Source organism: Crotalus tigris, unplaced genomic scaffold (assembly GCF_016545835.1).
Source record: "Crotalus tigris isolate CLP2741 ecotype Arizona unplaced genomic scaffold, ASM1654583v1 scf7180000020183.615534, whole genome shotgun sequence".
NCBI lineage: Eukaryota > Metazoa > Chordata > Lepidosauria > Squamata > Viperidae > Crotalus > Crotalus tigris.
The window spans coordinates 118,619-140,269 of NW_024097896.1; the positions used below are offsets into that span (position 1 = coordinate 118,619).

At 37.1% G+C, this 21,651-nt stretch overlaps 1 protein-coding gene across 4 annotated transcripts in view; it reads right to left on the reverse strand.

Annotated features, from left to right (window-relative positions):
• The window catches only part of RAD18 (RAD18 E3 ubiquitin protein ligase), a 133,620-nt gene that overhangs the window by 15,619 nt on the left and 96,350 nt on the right, over positions 1-21,651 (reverse strand). For 2 of the 4 annotated variants that reach the window (XM_039365760.1, XM_039365762.1), the window contains exon 12: positions 15,214-15,276. In XM_039365760.1, coding sequence (XP_039221694.1) covers positions 15,214-15,276 — 63 coding nt within the window. Of the gene's footprint in view, positions 1-6,597; positions 8,414-15,213; positions 15,277-21,651 lie in introns of those variants that run through there. The other 2 variants (XR_005559454.1, XM_039365761.1) reach the window with 2 other exon arrangements.

Below are 21,651 nucleotides of genomic sequence, written 5' to 3' on the forward strand. Positions count from 1 at the left end.
TGTGGGTGTCTTGGTTATGATTCCAAAACCTCTGGATCACTACTTGAACACCACTGGCATTGACAAAATCAACATCATCCAATTGCAAAATGCAGCTTTACTTGGAACAACTTGCATCCCCTGGTATTACCTTTAATATTATTAAACGTCTTCTGCATAACTCAGATCTGGGGAAAGACTTGATAGATTAAAAGAAAGGTCATATCCAGTCTAACCATCTGACTGACCATGCAACCAACTACAATAATAATGATAAACAGTAATGGAATTGAAATATTGAATGGCCAAACCATAAAGAGCTACCAGGATGAAGCCTACAAATATTTGGGCATTTTACAGTTGGATAACCAAGGTGGATTAAAAACGTGATTAGTAAAGAAAAGTGCTGAAGAAAAATTGAACAGTGGAAATACCATCAAAGCCACCAATGAAGTCAGAGGTTTACTTCAAATCAAACAAACTGTTGAAGAAGAAAAATGTTCATTGGCTGATTGTGTAAAATACAGCCAGAACAAGCACTGAGACAAGTTAAAAATGGAAATTTACTGAAATGTATAGGGGGGAAAAAACCAAAATAGTATAACTAAAACACAATCATAATACTGGCAAGGAAAGGTATGATATAATAATGTATATATAACACTTATAGTAATAGTCTAGATTCCTAGCTGTTTAATAGTGACTTTGCCAGTCAATATTGTGTAATAATGACTGACTTTGTGAAATGGATTAAAAATAAATTTTAAAAGTTCTTAGAGCAATACTTCTTTTAAAAGATAACCTTTATTATCATTTTTTACTATGACCCACATTGACCCACATTAAAAATGAAATTCTCTGCCTGCTCTCAAAAGAAAGTACGGTATATATCTTACCCATTCACATACATAACACACATATACACATGCTATATCTATACATACATATATACATTAATCATGTGTGTGTGTGTGTGTGTGTGTGTGTGTGTGTATGTGTGTGTAATGGTATATATATATATCCCTAATAACTATAAAAATGTGAATCCCAGGCATATTTGTGTAATGGTATAAAGTCCTTGAACTTTGAGATGAATTTAAAACAGCTGTTTATTGTTAAAACAATAAAAACAATAAAAGCAACTATTTATTGTTTTTATTGTTTTAACAATAAACAGCTGTTTTAAATTCATCCCAGAGTTCAAGGACTTTATACCATTACACAAATATGCCTGGGATTCGCATTTTTATAGTTATTAGGGATGTATGTATGTATGTATGTATGTATGTATGTATGTATGTATGTCGGTCTTTGGTTATTCGGGTTTTCTCCCACGTAAAATTGGAAGTGTCTTGGTGACGTTTCGACGAAGTCGTGCTTCTAGGAGCACGAAGCCGAAAACACCAGCCTGAAGATGACGAATGAGACTTCGTCAAAACGTCGCCAAGACACTTCCAATTTTACGTGGGAGAAAACCCGAATAACCAAAGACCTACTTACAAACACCCGCGAAAACCTCAGAAAACATATATATATATATATATATATATATATATATATATATATATATATATATATATATATATATATATATATGTTAAACAATAAAATATACGAACACCAGGAAGTTACAAAACTATAAAAAGTTTTAATAAAACCAGAATAAAACCAAGCTTTCGCTGGCTTCTGCCAGCATCATCAGGGTAGCATCCAGTCGATGGGAGAAGCTATTTATAAATGTGGCGCTCTTTGCGCCCGGCTTCTTGACCTCGTCATAGGTCCCAGCCAATCCACCTGCATTTTGATCGTAGTTTCTGTATTGCAAGCTGTAATTTCCTCACTTTCCTTGCTTGTGCTGATACCACAACTCTTCCTCCCTTCTTCGTATAACCGGAAGTCGGGGGGACCCTTTAATTCTACGTAGTTAAATGTGCACTGTCTGTGTTTATGTTGTTTATTCTCCTCATCCTTCCTTAGTATTCCCTATCTTCATTCTCCTCTCCCTATCTCTCTGTCTACGATCCTCCTTCACAACTACATCCTCTTTGTTCGTCTCTGTAGCCCAGGATTCCATTGTGTTTGTATCATCCTTTTCCCGATCTCTCGTATCGTTCTGTTAACTCCCCTTTCTATTTTCTCTTCAACGGGGGTAATTTTAACATCCTCCCCGGAATTCGTGGCACCCACAAGTTGGTTGTTAACCCCTTCTCCCGAGGGGGCTGTCCCCTCACTGCTGTTTATACATTCGTCCATTACTTGGGGGTGCGCAACCCTCCTTAAAGGGAGAGAGGCGGGGTCCTTGCAATCATGATTTGCATCTCCCTGTGCATTCCTACGGGGGTTCGTTCCTCTCAAATGTCTGTGGGAGCATGTAGAAGCTCTAAGATTGTAACAAACAGCCTCCCCATCTTCCCATAGTTCTCCTGCATTCCCGAGATGAGAGCAATTCAATAGGGAAATGTCGTGGGCGGAGTTAGTTGCAGAGTCGCCGGTGGAGAATTCCAAACAAGTAATTTTCAACTCAGAATAAAATCGGCATACTGAGTGACTACTCTCAAAGTTGCTTTAAACACTAGAGGAGGCTGTGAAATGTACTGACACATATCTCAACCCATGCCTTAAGCACTTTCCAATGAAACAAAATAAGGCACTTATGACTGGTTAATTAGTCATAGTCACTATTCAAATTATGATAGGCCTACTTGGGGGCTACCTATGACCTGGATTTAAAGTTCTTACAGTCACCACTCCCCCCAGTTATGTGATTGACCTTTGGATACTTGGCAAACAGGCCATATTTACAGCCGTTTGCAGCATCCCATGATCATGTGGCCACAATTTACAACAGTTTTGCCAAAACTATCAGCAAAACCAGTAAAACCATGTCCATACAGAAATAATGATTGCAGTGTTTCCTAAGCGTCTGCCACAAAACAGATTGTAATAGTTTTTATGACCATCAAGACTTATGACCAGCATGGTCAGACCTATGAGTAAATTGAGGACTACCTGTATACATTTTAAAACAGAATAAATAAATGTGTTAAGTTCAGTTTTTTTTAAAAAAGGTTGAATTGTTCTTTGTCATCATTTATCCTCATGATGATCCAAAAATCTCTTCTCTAGTAATGACTGGAGTGCAGATCTAACTTCACTTCTAGTATTGAAGGTTTTTGTAATTAAATAATATTATTTAAGGCAGTAGGTTCTTAAACTGCTTGACCCAGTTAACTTTTTTTCTGATCTTGAATAATACCATTATCCTCAGCAAAACAAAAACACCAAAACCCACAGAATCTATTCTTTAACACAAGCATTTCGGCAACAGCAGTTTCAAACTGGATACAAGATTCATAAACAAGCATTTACAAATTGGTCCGTAGGATATGTCTATATTGCCCTTTTGGAGGAAATTGCCCCTAGTTTAAGAACTACTGATCTTGGATATTGACATGTCTAGTGTACAGAATGTCAATAAACTTCTTCCATCTTTTGTTTGATCTTCTTTGAATCAATTATTGTCTGTCCATTAGTGTATTTTACAATATTAATTTAATACCAGAAACTCCCCCTGAATGTGGAGATCTTTGAGAAGCTTTTTTCCCCCATTTGCATTTCCACATTTTACATCCTTACAGATGTTGTTCTAATGCTGCTCCTTGTCTCTTTTAATGTTTCATGTTCTCGCTGTAATTCTTTTGCAGATTTGGATTTTTTTTTTTTTTTTTGCAATAAAATGTCCGGGAGGTTTTACTCTACCCATGTGATAAACACTTTTAGTGCTCTGAAAAATTCTCATTTCTTCCTCAGCAGCCTGTTGAATGTTATCCCATCCAAGGGACCAATAATTTGCCACTATATTATCAAATATTTGTCTGTCCATGTGGTTTTTGTGATAAAATATACTAGTGAATTACCACTAACTTTTCCTGACTGGTATGAAAATCTTTTGCTATTGTCAATAAAATATTCATCTACCACCAGCATCATCCTGCACTGCCATTGATGTTCATGCTTTGGGTGATGCTGCTGGAAGGATATACTCTTGACATATTTTCTTCCCAGTGCTCCTTGCTCATTCCTCCCAAGAAAATTTTCTTGCCACAAAGAGGTAGCATTTTCTATGAACTAATTGTTTAGAAAGAAAAACTGCCTTCATGTTTTGTATTTGAATCCTTACTCAAATAAGAAAGTTGAGCTATATTTGGCTGCTCTCTTTTCAATGCCTGCAGAATGCCTGAATAGCTTTGTTAATAAATAAAGACTCTAAAGCCCCACCATAATGGAAGGGGCAATAATATCCTTGAGGGGAGAGTGATGTTATTACTGGTGCAGAATTAATAAAACCAAATCTGGCATAGAAATAAATTATTTACAATGTATGGAATAACGATGCATATCCATGAGACTGTGTAAATGCCTTATTGGACTGGGCAATGGGATACATAACCCAACATGTTGTTGGCTAATGCACTCAACCTATGTCTGAAAAAACTCTGCAGACCAATGTGAAAGTGCTGTATTGCTTACTCCAGAACCTAACATTCAGAGGCAGACATGTGATAGCTCCATTGATTTTACCAGTTTATTTCTCTAAAGCAGGTATGTCAAACTGCCGGCCCGCAGGCCAGATGCGTCATGACGAAACCGTGCCCACTCCATTCCCGGCAATGGAAAAAAAGTCGTGATATGTCGTGACACGTCATGTGACATTGTGAGTTCGACACCCCTGCTCTAAAGCCTTTAGCTCAATTCTCCAGCACTGTATCCTACTATAATTAAGTCTAAAAAGTATAATCCCATAATTATTTCTTGTTTACCACTATCTATTTTTTCCCACTTGATTCAATTCTTATATTTTAAGTATTTCGGGGGGGGGGGGGAGAACTCACATACATTGTAAAGTTAATCTAATAATGTAAAAATAATGAAAAACTGTCCGGAACCTTGGGATATGGCCTTTATAGAAATACACATAATAAACATAAATAAATATCCATCATTCATATTCTTCTATACTTCAAGGTATTTTGTATCTTTCAGTCTGTGCTTTATTGCATGTAAAATGTGCCATTCAAAAATTTACTAAAATTCAGCTATCATGACCATGAACTTATTTATTTAATTTGAAAGATCGGTGATTCATTGTTAAAAAATTCACAGCAGGGGGGAAATACAATCCCACCACCAAAAATCCATTAAAACTACAGGCAGTTAATACCAGATGTTCCATTCTAAGACACAAATTAATATGACCCATCCAGGAGTAATATGAGCAAGAATTTCAATAGCAGTTACCCAAAATCTCTACAACTTCAACAAGTAGACATAAATTAGTATTCATTAATAGAGGGGAAAACTATTACAGAATGCCATTCTGTTTCTAAAATTCAGAAAATTATCCTCCAAGGTGTTTTTTTTATTCGTAAAGCCAAATCTGGGATTAAAAACAGTGTACCATATTTTCTGGTACAATGATTTAGGCTGTGGTGACCAGAGAGCTTAATTGCCTCTGAAAGAAAGCAAAATAGATCAATGTTCAGCAATAAGACTTGGAGTCTAACCTATATACAGCCGCATAGATTTGAAGCAACACATGCACCAGTACTTCTTTGTGAGTTAACGGGTGCTTTACTACAAGAACAGTGTTACAATTATTATGAATATGTTAATTGCTGCAGCTAATAGTGCAAGACATATTTAGTCATCCAAAACTCACATACAACCTTCAGCCATACTGACTAGGAACTGAGACTTGAATTAAGTATGTCTTAATTTATGTTTATTATACAGTATACTCTCAGAGGGAAGGTCAGGATAAAAGCAGATAGATAGATCTCCTGGATGATCTGCCATAAATCTGGTTGTTCAGGTCTTCCAACAGCATTATCACCACTGTAATAGTACACCCACCCTGTACCTGGTCACTCTCTTTTCCTCTTTCCTTCCACCTTTCCCTATACCAGAGCTTGCCCCAGAGATAGAACAATTCAGATTTCTCTACTTTACCTGCACAGTTCTTAAATCTGACTCTGATCCAGCAATATGTTCTGTTCTACTTAATATTTGGAAATTGGGAATGTCTAGGCTGCCTTTGTTGGGGTTTGATGATCTCTTTTGTATTTTTCACTCATTATTTTATTATTCTTGAGTAATGTTTAGAGGAATAACTATGTTTTATTTTATGTAATGTAAACATCCCAAGTCTTAAGACAGGGTGGTATAGAATTTTTTTTTTTAATCTATCAATCACATAGAGGGACAGGTTTGGTTTTTGTTTTTGTTGTGTTTTTAACTGTCCTCTTGGCTGAAACTGTATTTTTCCAGTACTGTAAGTTCTGGGCAAGAAATTTAAGTGACATGGAAAAGTTCTAACTTTTTGGCTTTCCTACTAAGTTTGTCCCTGTCCTGGGTCCTGACAATATTAAAAAAAATCTATTGAACAGACTATACCACTCTGCATGTGTCTGCAAAAACATATCAGAGAGCAGGAATCTAACCGGACCAATTATTAGTTGACCAGAGAACTAACTAGAGCAGAAATAACATTTAGGCAAAATGTGGCACCCAGGTAACTACATTCCACTGGGATGAAAGTCAGAAAGCAAGAATGTATGGAAGTGAAACTAACAATCTCATGAACAAGAGAAGGCAAAGTGATAGATAAAGAAGGTTCACAAAGTGCTTAACTATTCTCTATATACCCCCTTGTGGTCAGTATGTTGTGGTGCTAAAGTATCAGGGCCACGGAAAGTAAATTAAGAAATAGACTCGGATACAGAGCTAAAAACCCCAAATCTAATCCCCAGTAATTCCTATTAAGAAAGTATTTACCTTAGGCTAATGCCTATCCAACAGTGCTGAAATATTTATGTTACTTTTACAGTATACTGGGACTGATACAGTATAATGTTTTTCTTTCAGCACCATTAATGGACAGATACCATAATCAATCTATCAATCATTTAATCCATCCATCCACCCATCAGCCATGTGCCCAACAATGAATTTTCTACTTTACATATCTGCAGAGACACCTTTTTTCTATCATTTCTACAGAGATCACAGAATTCTGAGGGCACCTATTCTATAAGGTTTGCCATATAGGAAGTTGATTTTTAGGTGTGAGATTTAGTTACAGACAATAATGTGAAAAATTTAAGAATATACTGTAGTACTTTTGCTAATGAAGCTACAAGTAATATATACTAAATTCAAATTAAAATATAAAAACTGCAGCATAATTACTTTGGCGGTTATAACTGTTAGAGGCCAATATGACTAAAGTAGCCAATTTGATAAAGGAGAGTCAATTAAAATACTAAATCTACCACCTTTTAAGTGCAGTAAGGCCAGATTCTGCATAAACCTATGTGGATGACCCTTATTTTAAATCACAAGAATTTTAAACATAACTCAAGTTTAAAAGAGCTTTTCTTGTACAACATCCATTACTCAAAATACTTAAGCTAATTTGGAAAGTTGTTGGCATATAAGAAAGCTATTATTTTTTTTTTAATATGCAGAAAATTCTTAAATTCTTCAAAGCTACAGTATAAGGAGTGGTTCATATAATGTGCTTCTTTGTTAAAAATACATTTTGAAAGATAGAAAAAAATTATTAAGCTTATATTGAACATTTACCACTTCTTGTATAAAGTCTGTAAATATCATGCTCTGGGCAATGATTTAGATTACATTTTCAAATAAAATAGTAATTGCTACAAATTTAATGTCTTACTATTTCTAGTAGAGATCATGGTAAATAATCTAATAATCTTTGTACTGCAAAAAGACTTTTCTGTTTGCCAATTTTCCTTTCAGTTGGTTTGGTTTTTTTTTTTTTTTTAATCATCATCAAATCCAAGTTTGAAAGAGCTTTATCATTCAAATTGCTTTCTAGGAAATTTCTAGAGTGAGAAGAGTTTTATAAAAGGTTTTACTATCCAAAATTGTTGTTTTTCTTATTTTAAAAAATGTGTTTTTTTTAAACTAACTAAAATAGAATTGTACAAAGCTAAAAATAAAATTAGGATTTTCCCAGTATCATGCATAAATGGCAATTTGTTATACATGACAATAAAAGAAAAAGGAGCAATCTTTCTTCACTATGATCTTCATGGCAAAAAGTTACTGTCAGAAGGTCTTTAAGTATGGGTTGTATCCTCTTTGCAAGGCAGTTGTGGAATCTATATATAGGTCTCTCTTTTGATATGGTAGTATTTGCCCTTCCAGCATTAGCTCCTGTACAAGTCCCAAATCACTCCTGAGTATTGTCCAAGATTACCAAATTAGGATTGAATTGTTTTTGCTCAGTCTTATCTTCCCCTCTTCCAAAATAGTTCTTCCCAGTCAAGGAATCAGTGGATGTGTTCTCTCTAGTGCTGAGTTTGTACTTCTATTCCAGGCAATCTGAGCATTATACCTCTTCTTCCTGCAATGAATATTTGAGTAAATGAATATGTGTATCCGCGTGTCTGTGTGTGTGTGCGCGTGCACACACACACACACACACACACACACACACACACACACACACACACAGAGTGTGTTTTCTTCCTGGCGTTGAACCACTCCAGGCAATCTGAGCGTTGCACCTATTCTTCTTGAAGGAGAATGATACTGCCTGATGGGAGGCATAGTAGGAGCTGTGTCTGGGTGTAGTCTGATATGTTTATTCATGGGGAAAGGGTATTCAAAGAAATTATATTAAGAAGTCAGAGCACTAGAGTTTGAGAACCCTGAGTTACTCGAATTATTTCATCTGCCTAAATTAGTACATCTTCAACAACAAATCTAAGATTGTAACATTTAATACAGGGGATTACAGATTGCAAAAGTTTGATGGGCCTCTATTTTAGACCATACAAAGTGACTATATCTACACATCACACAGAATATTAATCTGTACTTTCTTTTATCCATAGCTTATTGAAGAAACTGCAGTTAGGTTTATATGACGCCTTATGCCATAATGAAATAAATCATGTTTAATGCAATATATGAACCAGGTTCATAAATTGAAAGGATTTAAAAGGCATAAACAATTTTTGTAGTAAATTTAAACTAAACAATTTAATTTAATAAAATGTCAAACTCATCTGGAACAAAGATAGATATAATTCTGAAACATGAATACTACATGAATACTACATGAATACATACATACATACATACATACATATATATATATATATGGTACAAATAAAATACGAACACCAGGAGAGTATAAATATAAAAATATACTTTACTAAAAGCTGCCAAGCTTTCGTTTGGAAACTCCAAACATCATCAGGGCTAAGGAGCCAGTAAACAATGATGACTTAAATGGGTTTTGCCGGCATCTGCACCCGGCTCATGGACCGCGTCACCGGTCCCGGCCAGTTAATTAGTGTTCCAGATGTTTCTTTATTACTCTCCTTACGCTTCCTTCTATGGTTCTTCTGGATCATTCCTTCCACTATCTCATTACTGGCATTCATCTCCTCCACCACCCCTTTATCCTTATTTCCTTCCATAGTACTGACCCTCCTCCCCTTTTTGTTTTCATTTTCCACCCTGGGGGCATCTGTTTCTCCTCTATCAGTGTTACAAGCTTCCCTGGGCTCACAGACGCTCCCCCACACACACGCTTTTCTCAGTCCCTGCTCCACACCCTTTCTTCTCACTCCTCCACTGTCATGAGTAACTTTCATACGGGTGTTGCATATTTGGGGGTCTATGCCCTCCTCCTCCATCCTGGCAATGTTCGTGTCAACAGTTCTCCACCGTTCCATTTGTTTGCTGCGTGATCGGGTGCTTACTCCGTCTCTCAGTTCATCATCCCCCCTCCTCCCTATCACATGCCCTTCCCCATTGCTGATAGGAACGGTATTCAGGCGGACACCAGGTCTCCAGATCTCTGCATTCTGATTCCCCGCGTTCTCACTCTCCTCTCCTGTGCTCGTCTTTGGGGGGACTTCAAAGTGTTCGTCCTGGGGGGGGGCTGTATTGTTGGTGGGGGTATTCCTTGTCTGCAGAGGGTCCAGGCAGAACACCGTGTCTCTCCCTTTCACCGTATGCCTAGGCAATCGAGCCGTGCTCTCATTCTTCTTCTCCCCCCCTTTTTTCTTTTGATCTCCGTCGACGTTCCCCACAGCGTCAGGCTGCAGACTCCTCATGCTGGATCTTCCACACTCTCCACAGTTGTTGTTAAGTTCCAGGGGTGGGGGTCTATCGTGGTGATATTGGGGAAGGGGGAGATCTTCCATCGGTGGATGATTACGTGTGTTTGACAGTGGTGGCCTCCTCAGACGTTCATTAGAGCGGTATTGGTGTTGATCGGGCGAAACGGGGGTGCCCCTGGAGTGTCGAGGGTTAGCCAAAGTTCCATCTACCTGCTCAGGATGGAGGCCAGGTATCTCGTCACATTTACAGCCGTACAAGCATTGTTCAGACCGTTTATAATGATTGGCATGGTGTTTAAAATCCCATTTCCTCAGTGCTGTCAAGTTACTCATGACAGTGGAGGAGTGAGAAGAAAGGGTGTGGAGCAGGGATTGAGAAAAGCGTGTGTGTGGGGGAGCGTCTGTGAGCCCAGGGAAGCTTGTAACACTGATAGAGGAGAAACAGATGCCCCCAGGGTGGAAAATGAAAACAAAAAGGGGAGGAGGGTCAGTACTATGGAAGGAAATAAGGATAAAGGGGTGGTGGAGGAGATGAATGCCAGTAATGAGATAGTGGAAGGAATGATCCGGAAGAACCATAGAAGGAAGCGTAAGGAGAGTAATAAAGAAACATCTGGAACACTAATTAACCGGCCGGGACCAGTGACGCGGTCCATGAGCCGGGTGCAGATGCCGGCAAAACCCATTTAAGTCATCATTGTTTACTGGCTCCTTAGCCCTGATGATGTTTGGAGTTTCCAAACGAAAGCTTGGCAGCTTTTAGTAAAGTATATTTTTATATTTATACTCTCCTGGTGTTCGTATTTTATTTGTACCATAGACATGCCCAGGAGTCGTATTTTTATGCAAATTTTCCAGCATATATATATAACAACACACACACACACAAAAGAACAAAACTATAAGAAAAACAGTGTGTGTGTGTGTGTGTGTGTGTGTGTGTGTGTGTGTGTGTGTTAGAAAAACAAAAATCAAGCACCAGGATAAAAGTATAAACAAAACTTTTTAATGTAAAATCATTTAGCTTTCGTCGGCCAAACTGCCGACATCAACAGAGTGAAAGTAAAGGATCTGGGAGTTTACTTATACAGATCACCGAGACTGAAGAATTTATTTAAAAACTTAGCTTTCGTCAGGGTCTAATTTGCTTATCGAATAAAGCTAAAACTTTCTACAACTCTAAACACTTTTAAAAAACCCAAAAAAACACACACAGTTGTATTTGGAATATAATTCAACAGTATCTCTGGCTCTACTATTCTATCCTCCACCATTGACAAAATCCCAATAAGAAGATTAAAGTTTGAATTATTCTGTACAGGTAGTCCTCGACTTACAACCATTCATTTAATAGCTGTTCCAAGTTACAATGGCACTGAAAAAAATGTCTAATGACTATTTTCACTCCCCTTGGTCACATTTTAAAAATTAGGATGCTTGACAACTTGCTCATATTTAGGACAGTTGGCAGCATCCCGGGGTCACATGATCACCTTTTGCGACCTTCTGACAAGCAAAGTCAATGGGGAAACCAGATTCACTTAACAATTCAACCACTGCAGTGATTCACCTAACAACCATGGCAAGGAAAATGTCATAAAATGGGACAAAACTCCCTTAACAATTGTCTCACTTAGCAACGGAAATTTTAGGCTCAATTGTGGTGGTAAATCAAGGACTGCCCATACTGCATCTTTAAGTTACATTCCATCTTTCTCCCTTTCAAACACAATGGTGGCATGCTATGCAAGAAAGGAAACCATTTATATAGACTGCTTCATTTTTACTATTATCGGTAGTTCTGGATTAATGATGGCAATTAGGACCAGAATTTCTGTCATTGGGCGGCAGTCATAAAATATGATGTCACACGACCATGCTGCTTAGCAAGGGCAGCTCCAGCATTCCCATTGTTGATGTTAAGTGAATCCTCACTATTGTTAAGAGCAGGGTTATATGGTCATCATACCTGACCTCCTGCCAGCTTGCCTACTGACTTTCTTTGTTAGAAGCCAGCAAGGAAGGTTTGAAAAGGAAACCACATAACTGTGTGATGCTATGACATCAAAATTGCAAGCTGATCACCAAGATCATGAATACATGACTGCAGGGTCATTGTGATGGCCACAACTATAAGAACCGGTCAGAAACACCACTCACCGAACAGTTGCTGAACATGTGATCCTTTAGTAGGAACTACCTATAAACTCAATCTGTCAAAAGGACACAAAAAATTCAAGCAATGTTTAACAGGACTCCCTACAAATTTTGAATAGTCTGCAATAACAATTTATGGATGCATTTTCTCAATTTATACATGCTAATTTTGTTTTGTTTTAATTTACTTCGAGGATTAAAGTCTGGAAGTCTCTTTCAGTTTTGACTGCCTGTCAAGATGATTTTGTTTTTCTTCTTGCTAATCATTACTTCAGAAGAAATGTCAATAGACCGATTTTAAACAGGAAGGGATTACTTAAAGATGTTCCTAAGAGTCAACATCTTTATCATACAAAGTTGTCTAAATTAAGACAAAAAAAGAAAAAAAAGCTCTCTACCAAAATAAGTTATACAGGCTGGGAATATATTCTCCTGTGCCTAACCGAGCCAGACATGCAAAGCTACAAAAGAAACTAAATATTTCAATTTCAAGCTTATCTATAAAGTTTTATTTAGCCCCTACACTCAGACTGGACTAGGTATAAGTGCTCAATTTAGTCAAGTGGAAATTTTTGGTTCCCAGACTAGCAAGGATCTTTAGGTAAACATGTCTGAATTGCCCAAGGCCACTAAATGATAGCAGTGTTCCAATATCTCAGGGGCTGCCACAAAGAAGAGGGAGTCAAGCTATTCTCCAAAGCAACTGAAGGCAGGACAAGAAGCAACGGATGGAAACTAACCAAAGAGAGAAGCAACTTAGAACTAAGCAGAAACTTCCTGACAGTTAGAACAATTAATCAGTGGAACAACCTGTCTCCAGAAGTTGTGAATGCTCCAACACTGGAAGTTTTTAAGAAGAGAATGGACAGCCATTTGTCCGAAATGGTTTAGGGCAGCGGTTCTCAACCTTTGGGTCGCGACCCCATTTGGGGTCGAATGACCATTTCACGGGGGTCGCCAAACAACGCAGTCCACCATTTTTTCCCCTTTTCCTTAGCTGTGCTACTCCCTTTTATTCTATTGGCTTTTGAAAGCCAATAGAATAGACTCGCTTGAATAGAGTCTAATTCTATTGGCTTTCAAAAGCCAATAGGAATTGTCCAGGCTGTCTTTGCCCTGCTGAGCCCGCCAAAAGTCCCATTCTGCAAACGGTGCTGCAAGTTGTCTGCAGTGAAGGTGAGCTGTCTGGAAGTTTCCACCCCTCCCTGCTGAGCAACTACTAAAAATGTAAGTAAAAGAGGGCCAGGGGTGGGAGGTAGGAGGCCGGCGGGCGCAGGGAGGGTTGCTGGCACGCGTGGGGCCCGGCGGGTGCCTTACCTCCCTTGGGCTGGGCCTCGGCCAGCGCAGGGGGCGGCACCACACATGCGCGGCGCTCCCGGGCAGGGAAAGTCCTCGACTTACGACCGGTTGAGTAGTCCTTGACTTACAACCGACTGGGAGTCGCGGCATTAAAAAGGTTGAGAACCACTGGTTTAGGGTTTCCTTACTGAGCAAGGGGTTTGCTAATTTCTTCTCCTGTTGACTGAATTTGTGTGATTGGAGCATTGGTTTCTGCCAAACTAACTGAGGCAGTTTAACAGGATTATACAAAGAAAACAGATTCTAAAGAGCAAGTCCCTCATCCACTGAGGAGCTATCCTACTTTCTTTTTTCCAAACCCAAAGAGTTTGGTTAATTGAAATTGACCAACCTAATACAAAAAAAAAAGCTGGGTTGAAATTGACGAGACAGCCAGTTCCTCTACCTTTCTAGAGGTAGAGATGATTACTGGTATTTTTTCCTGGATTTATGGAAGTCTGGATGGGAAATCTAGCATTCCCAGGGACTATGATGGTTTACCATCTCTTCTATATACTCAGGCCAATTTCCCCATTTCTACTTTCTTAGTAGTCATTCAGTCTCCATTTTCTCCAGAATGGCTCTGCTGCCAATTGTACTGGCCTAACTTGTCAGTGGCCAACAACATAGACACCTCAGTATTTTATGCTTCAAGTTGTCAAAAATTAAAAAGCCATCCTCCATCAGAAAATCAAAACATATCAGGAGAGCAATTTTTTATGGTAGATAACATTGACTGGGAAGGGAAAGGACAGCAAGGATTCTACCAATCTTTGCTTTTAAATTCTTTTGCAATGTGCAGGCAGCAAGATTGACAACTGCGATCAAGGTAGGCTGCACAGGCAAAGTTGTTATATCAACCATTTCTTTCTGATTCAAGGATGGGAGAAAAGCACATTGCTGTCAATGTGAGGATAAGTCCCAAGAGGATAAGAATGGCAATGTGATAATGGAAAGACAAAACAGTTTTAGTACTTTCAGTGTTAAGTCTTCATTGACTAGACAGCCTGCTTATAATCTTGGAAGAGATAGAAGCAACAATTAAAACATGAAGTCCTGGAAATAAAATAATACAATATAAGCTTTTATTTTGCATTGGCAGAAATGAATAAGCAAAAACTGGGTTGGCTGTCTTTTCCTTCTTTGGCAAATTCTGTTCCTGCCAAAAGCTCTATTGGAAAGGTCAGAGTACCCCTCTTAAATGGAGTGGAATATAATACAGAAGGCGGAGGAAAAGACAGGAATTGCTAACAGAAGGGAACATATTCATTCCAGATTTTTTTTTCTTGTTTTTGAGCTTCCTGCACCATTTAGCATCCTAGATTGAAGATGGCATTCTCACCATCAGGAGAAGCTTTTCTGATTTCTAATGAGAAATGGGAGGAACTTGACCTTCAGGAGAAGGAAGCTCACCTGCAATCAAATCTGTTTTATATGCAGTTTTCTGAGTCCAAGCCAAAATAGTTAGCAAGTTTTCCAGCCACATTGGCCAAGTTTCCTGCTAGCTAAGTGACAAAAATAAATCAGCGATAATTTTATGACATTGAAAACAATGATCTCATTTCACACTTACTTATCTGATGAGCTTGAACACATCCCAGCAATTTCTAAATCTCTTATGATGTCCGAACTTGAACTGAAAGGCAAAGTAAGATCTAGTTTAGACTACTTGTTGAAAATTGTCAGATACATCAAAGGACAATAATTTGTAGCTCAGGGTAGAAATGAGGGTTCTTTGGTGCTCTCGGAGCTTGGTTGTTTTCTTGCAGACGTTTCATTTCCCTAACTAGTTAACATCAAAGAACTTATTAAACATATGCATGAACATTCAGCTAGCCAAGTCCAAAGCAAGATAGAAGCTGCGCTGACTTCATGAAATGCTGAGATTCTTCTGTCTTTTCATTTCTCCTTTTTAAAGTTGATGTACTTACAATAATCATTGGGCTCTTTAAAAATGGAGGATTATTATTAAGTACTTCTGGACTGACTGTGTAATAACATAACAAGCAATAAAGAATTCGCTGCCAGAAAGCTTGAAAAATCAAACTTTTTTTCTTAAAAAGCTACAGAAATCTCTTTGTTTTTAAAGTAGTGTTATAACAATGAAGCTTATTTTAAAAATTCTGCAAACTTTTTAATAATTTTTAAACGTTTCAGAGTTGTACATTGCCATTGTTTAATTTAAGAAAAAAGTAAAGCATTTTAGAATTAGCTGAACATCAATATTAGGAATAAATAAAATAGTTTCTATGGCAAACGTTATATAATAAATAAAGTCACTCTAAGCCAGTGGTTCTCAACCTTTCTAATGCCGTGACCCCATAATACAGTTCCCCATGTTGTGGTGACCCCCAAGTGGGTGTGGCCACCAATAAGAGGGAGTAGGACAGCTAGGGAAAAGGGAAAAAAATGGCGGACAGTGTGGTTTGGTGACCCCTGTGAAATGGTCATTTGACCCCAAATGGGGTCCCGACCCACAGGTTGAGAACCACTGCTCTAAGCTATGACAAACTCATCTGCATATCCAAATCCTGCTTCTTAAACAGATAAGTCACAAAGAATTTATATTCACTGAAACTGCTACCTTTCAAACCTTCTGCAATCAAGAAGAAATACTGAAACAGCAGTGAAAAGAAACAAAAGATTATTAATAATGAAATTTTATGAAATTCCCTCCTTAAAATGTCAGTGAGTGACATGTTTATTTCATTTTAAGAACCTTGCAGGAAAGCAGTTTCTAACATTCCTGAAAAGGTGTTAACTAAAAAACTTAAGTTTTGAATATATGGCCTGAATACAGATGGCTGAAATATAATCCACTAAGAAAACTATGATCATTCAGCTAAATAAATGTTCTTAATTAGATACAATGCCAGGTATCTCATAAATTGAGGAGTCACAAAAAGAAAAATTTTGGATGAAATTATTCAATTATCTCCCTCCAATATAGTCACTTGAAAAGATTAAAAAGATTTTGATTCCCCCCCCCAATGTTTGTCTCCTATTTAAGGAAACGGTTAAGGATATAACAGCAAGGCACTAAACAACAAGGGAACAAGAACTGATGGCCTTGAGAAAGAAACAAAATCAATGCAAATTCATGTCATATCGTAACCACCAGAATTATATTTTTGGAGACCAGAGTGTCTTAAAGGTCATTCATTACCTTATATGTAACTTGAGACACTTCATCTCAATTGTACCACATTAGGAGTTCTCACGTTATAATTGCCAATGGATTAGTCAGAGACATGGAAGAAGGGGGAAGATAACTTTTTCCTTATGAAATGCTATTGATCCATAGGAAAGAAAAATCAATAAAGTTTCTGTGCCTGACAAGGGTCTGCACAAAGAAAAAGTCCCTCACTTTTTCATTCTTATAAATGAAGTCTAGTGCTGCATAAAATTAAGGGTGTGTGTGACTCGAAACCTTTCAATATTTACCTCAACTTACCAAACAAGTAGGGTACTTAATGTTTTTAGATATTTTGGAAACAAGCCATGAATGTAAAATGACAATTCTATAAAAATGATATATCTGAATAGCTAAAAGAGGTTAATGCATTAAAGTACCTCATTTAAGTAGTCAATTCCATATGCTATTTAAGATTCTAAAAAAAAAAAATCACATCTCAGATTGTGTTCTGTAACAATACATTCTTAACTATTGTGGCAAAACTGTCCAATATTATTTTGCCTTTAAACATTATCTCCTTATCACATTTATCCATACACTATCACTTCTACTAGTCTCAGATAAGTGAGTTCCTTACCCCCAAATGGACAGAGTGGTTTGTAGGAATCTCATACTAGAATGTTTTAAAAATCCTAAGTTTTGTTCTTTTTCTTGTTCATCGCTAATGTTAAAATTTGATGTCAGAAAACATTTTCCTGCCATGAATGAAATTGATTGGTGCAATATCTTTGTTGAGATTATGGCATGGGTACATAAATTCGCAGAAGTAACTGATCAATAACTCATTTGGCAGGGGAAAAAGGGCAAAAGAGCAAAATAAGTGGATGCAATTGGTTGGTGCACAAAACTCACTGGCAGGCAGAACAGGAAAAAAAACCCCACAAAATTCCCAATTAAAAGAAGAGCTATGTAGATTAGAAATAAAAGTTTTCCAAGACTTTGACTTATGAAAAATTCAAATAAGAAAATTGCCAGGTACATTTTGAAGTAAAATTGCATCAAGAAAACTGTCACAAGCAACTGAAGTTGCAATGCACAAAGTTTAATTTAATTTCAAGTAATTAGAAATGCTTGCCTCGGCTCCAAAATGTGTTATGTATGAGCATGCCCTATTGCCATTAATTTGATCAGTTCACACTGCTGGAAAGACTAAATGTAGGGTCTGCAATCTATTGGGTATTATCTCCATGCTTACCAAGTTTGCTGTGAAAAACACCTCTGACCTGCTGTACAATTGTAGCCATGTATTTGTTTTAATTTAATTTTCATTGTTGTTTCCTTCCTTTCCTTCCACTTGTAGCAGAAAGCCTAGAAAAAACTTATTTATAATTAGAAGAGTTTTCACTGTCCTCTCCTTCTCCCCTCAAAACTTCTTGCATCTTGCCCATGATCTTGGCTGAACTTTAGGAATAAATCCATTTAATAGTGCTGCTGACATGCCTGAGAGGACTATAATTTTTGAGCTGTTGGTTACATATTACCTTTTTAAAAAATGTATTGCTGCTGATTTCAGCTGCAGTCAAAGGTAATTGGGCTAGAGCTGGGAAATGTGGGATGGATAATTGTGGGATAACAGGAGAGGCAAGTGGGGAGATTCTTTGGAAGAGAAAATCATTTTCTTAGTTCTCTAGGCTTGGTCATTTTCTTTCCAGAGGTGGAGGTACTGAAGTAACTGAGTTAAAGTCTAAACCTAAACTTCCCTGGATAAATAGCAATGCTCTGGACACTTGACCATCTTAGTGTTCATAACTATCATAGATGTTCAGAAACATCACCAGGTATAGGACCAGTAGGTCCTTCACTAAAACTCTGCAGTATCTTCCCAAGTCTACATATGCTAGCATGTAAGATAAACTTCGGAAACCAGAAAATGAGATGTTACCTAACCTTGAACCAGGGAGAGATGAAGAACAGCCATACATAAGGACCTGCTTTGTAGGGGACAAAATTATTAGTTGCCACCAAATAAACAAAGTAAGTAACCTTTTTGGCAGTTATGGTCAAGGCCAATACAGTCCTTCAAAGTAATGCTTAAAAAGTCTAGAATGATTTTATGCTTGTAAAGAAACAACCAAGGGGTGATAGTTAGAAGCTGCTCAAGACATATTAGTGCCTGCCTCAGGGGCTTGAAATCCTGCATGAAAGGTAGCATATACATTTTAAATTTATAAATTTACCTTCATTCATAAAAATATAATTTTTTACAAATAAATAAAAGCTAAGATAGGGTTCTGACACTACCTGTATTTCTTCTTTCTCACTGACATGCTAAGTCAGAATATATTGGAATATACCTGCAGTTATTTTTAATATGATGACAAAATATTTACCAGTTTGGGACAAAAATATTTGAATGCCCTTTTTTTCTCGTGTAACCTTAGCAGCTTATATAAATCATTTTTACAAGCAAATGAACTAAAGTGATTCAGCAATCACAGCAATACATTTAGACAAGCAGTGGATCTTTCCAGGAATTGTTTAGGCTGTGGAACTTTGTGTCCTCTCCAATGGCATTCCACAGCACAAATAGCCTGTCAACATTCTTCACCCAAAATTTGTGATCACAGAATCTGGGTGGATAATTTATCACAATTTCTCCAGGGGAAGAAGAAATTCTCCAACAATTTCTCAAGGGCAAAATTCCCTCTTAGTAGTAACAGTAGTATTGCTACTGAAAAAGCTCAGTGGGAAGAATTCCCTCATGGCACTTTCTCTTGGGATTTAAGTCAAATATTGGATGCCAAGAAGAGGCTACAGACTGTGGGAGAGATGGTTGTAAAATAAAATTTAAGTCCTTTACAGATACCCTTTGACCACTTAAACTAATGGCAAATCCAAGTCATGAGAATTTATCCAACATGTCCTTCTTTGAAAGGATTCCTAAAGCAAATTCATCAAATTGAGTGAGAACTGGTCAAGAAAAGCAGAATTTTCTTCATTTCAACAGTGATGTGCAAAGTTATTTTAAATGTTATTTTAATGCTAATTTATTCTTAGAAAATGAAGCTTTTTTAAGTACTTGATTTTTTGCTTTTTTGTTAACTACTTGATCTGTCTATGAAAAAGCAGTAGTAAAAATGGAAATTTGGGAAATTTTGATAAAAATAAATCTAAAGGCTAATTAATATTCATTATCTAGTGTTACCTTCCAAATGATTGACAATGGGTATGAATTTTATATTACAAAAATAGAAAACAGAATTTGAAGTCACCTCACCTTTGTAAAATAAACTATTACAACAGAACAACAACAGATAACTAAGAAATGCATGCCCTTTTTCTTTCTAACCTAGCAGAACTTTTGAAAGTTGTTACGTAAAAAGGGTTAGAATTGTCTGTTAAAAGAATATGTCTCCAGCAGCTAAATAGACTAGGGCCAAATTTTGATATAGCATAATCAAATAAATAAAATAAAGAAGCATTATATCTGGCCAGAGAGTACAAAGAAGAAAAAAATCTCCAGTGGATCCTTACAGGAGAAACACTTAGACAATGGTTCAGATTGTTACCTATTGTTCTATTCTAAGCCCTCTCCTTTTTCCTTCCCCATCACATAAACCTTTGTTTAAGGGATTGGAAAGAATTCCAGAAGCTAAGTTCCCAGCAGGTTTACTATTGCAACTAATATACAGAAAATATTAGCAGTTCATCAATATGCTGTAGTCTACTCTTGAACTTTATTACATATTAACAAGTGGTAAACGTAAGCTTTCAAATCTGATCCATTTTCTTCATTTATTCCCTGGATGTTTTCAGGGACTGGATGACTTAAGTTGCTAAAACTTAAACATTTGCCAATACATCCTTATGTCTCCAGATTCTAAAAACTGCTTTATAATTGAAGTGTAACCAGCCATTCTTCCTCTTCAATCTTTTCAAGTAGGTAGCCATAAATGTTTGACAAGAATAACCAGGCATACAATCTGGAAGGGTCAACTTAGGTCCTATTCAAACATTTTGAAATCAAAACGCAATGTGTGGGTAAAGTCAAACTAAGTCACTATACACTTAAGTCTATTAAAGTATCTACATACCTATTAATGCAACTTTCTTGATATATATACTATACAGAAATAGTTTATCCTTGCTTTCTTATAGAACATAGGTAGTTATTATCATTGATTTCCCAGTATGGTTTCCTTTTAAACTCCATGCAAATACTAAGTCTGACCTTTAGCTTCTTTTGAAACCAGGCAAAGTCTGCTAGGTGTTACCATCTGCTTAGGAATATGAAAGATATCAAATTGCAATACAGGTAATCTTCATTTAGTAACTACCTTGTTTAGTGACCATTCACAGTTACGATTGTGAGAAAAAGTAACTTTATGACCAATTCTTGCATGTACAACTTTTGCGGGTTTATAAAGCAAAGGAAAGCTGAAGTAAGATCATAAGCACACTTAGTTTCACTTAGCAACCACTTTGCTAAACGACTAAGATGCCAATCCAATTGTAATCTCTAAGCAAGAACTACCTGAATCAGTCATTCATGAGATGGTCATGTTCACTATGACAACCATCAAGTAGCTGATTTCTCACAAGATTTTCTCTGCACTTGGATCTTTTTCACTGATCACCTCCTATCTCATCAGAAGACAATCCATCTCAGAATCATTTGTAAACTATCCCTTGTACAGATGCATTTCAAATCAGAAAATTGTAATTATTTCATTTATACATTTACAAAATTGTATGTACTACCCAACTTCCAAACTGTTTAGCCTTAGCTTTAGTCTTTTCTGAGAGAAAAAAAGATACTTTCTGCTCAGTCAGATCCTTTTTCCTGTAAAAGACCTTGATTTGTTTTTAATTAAG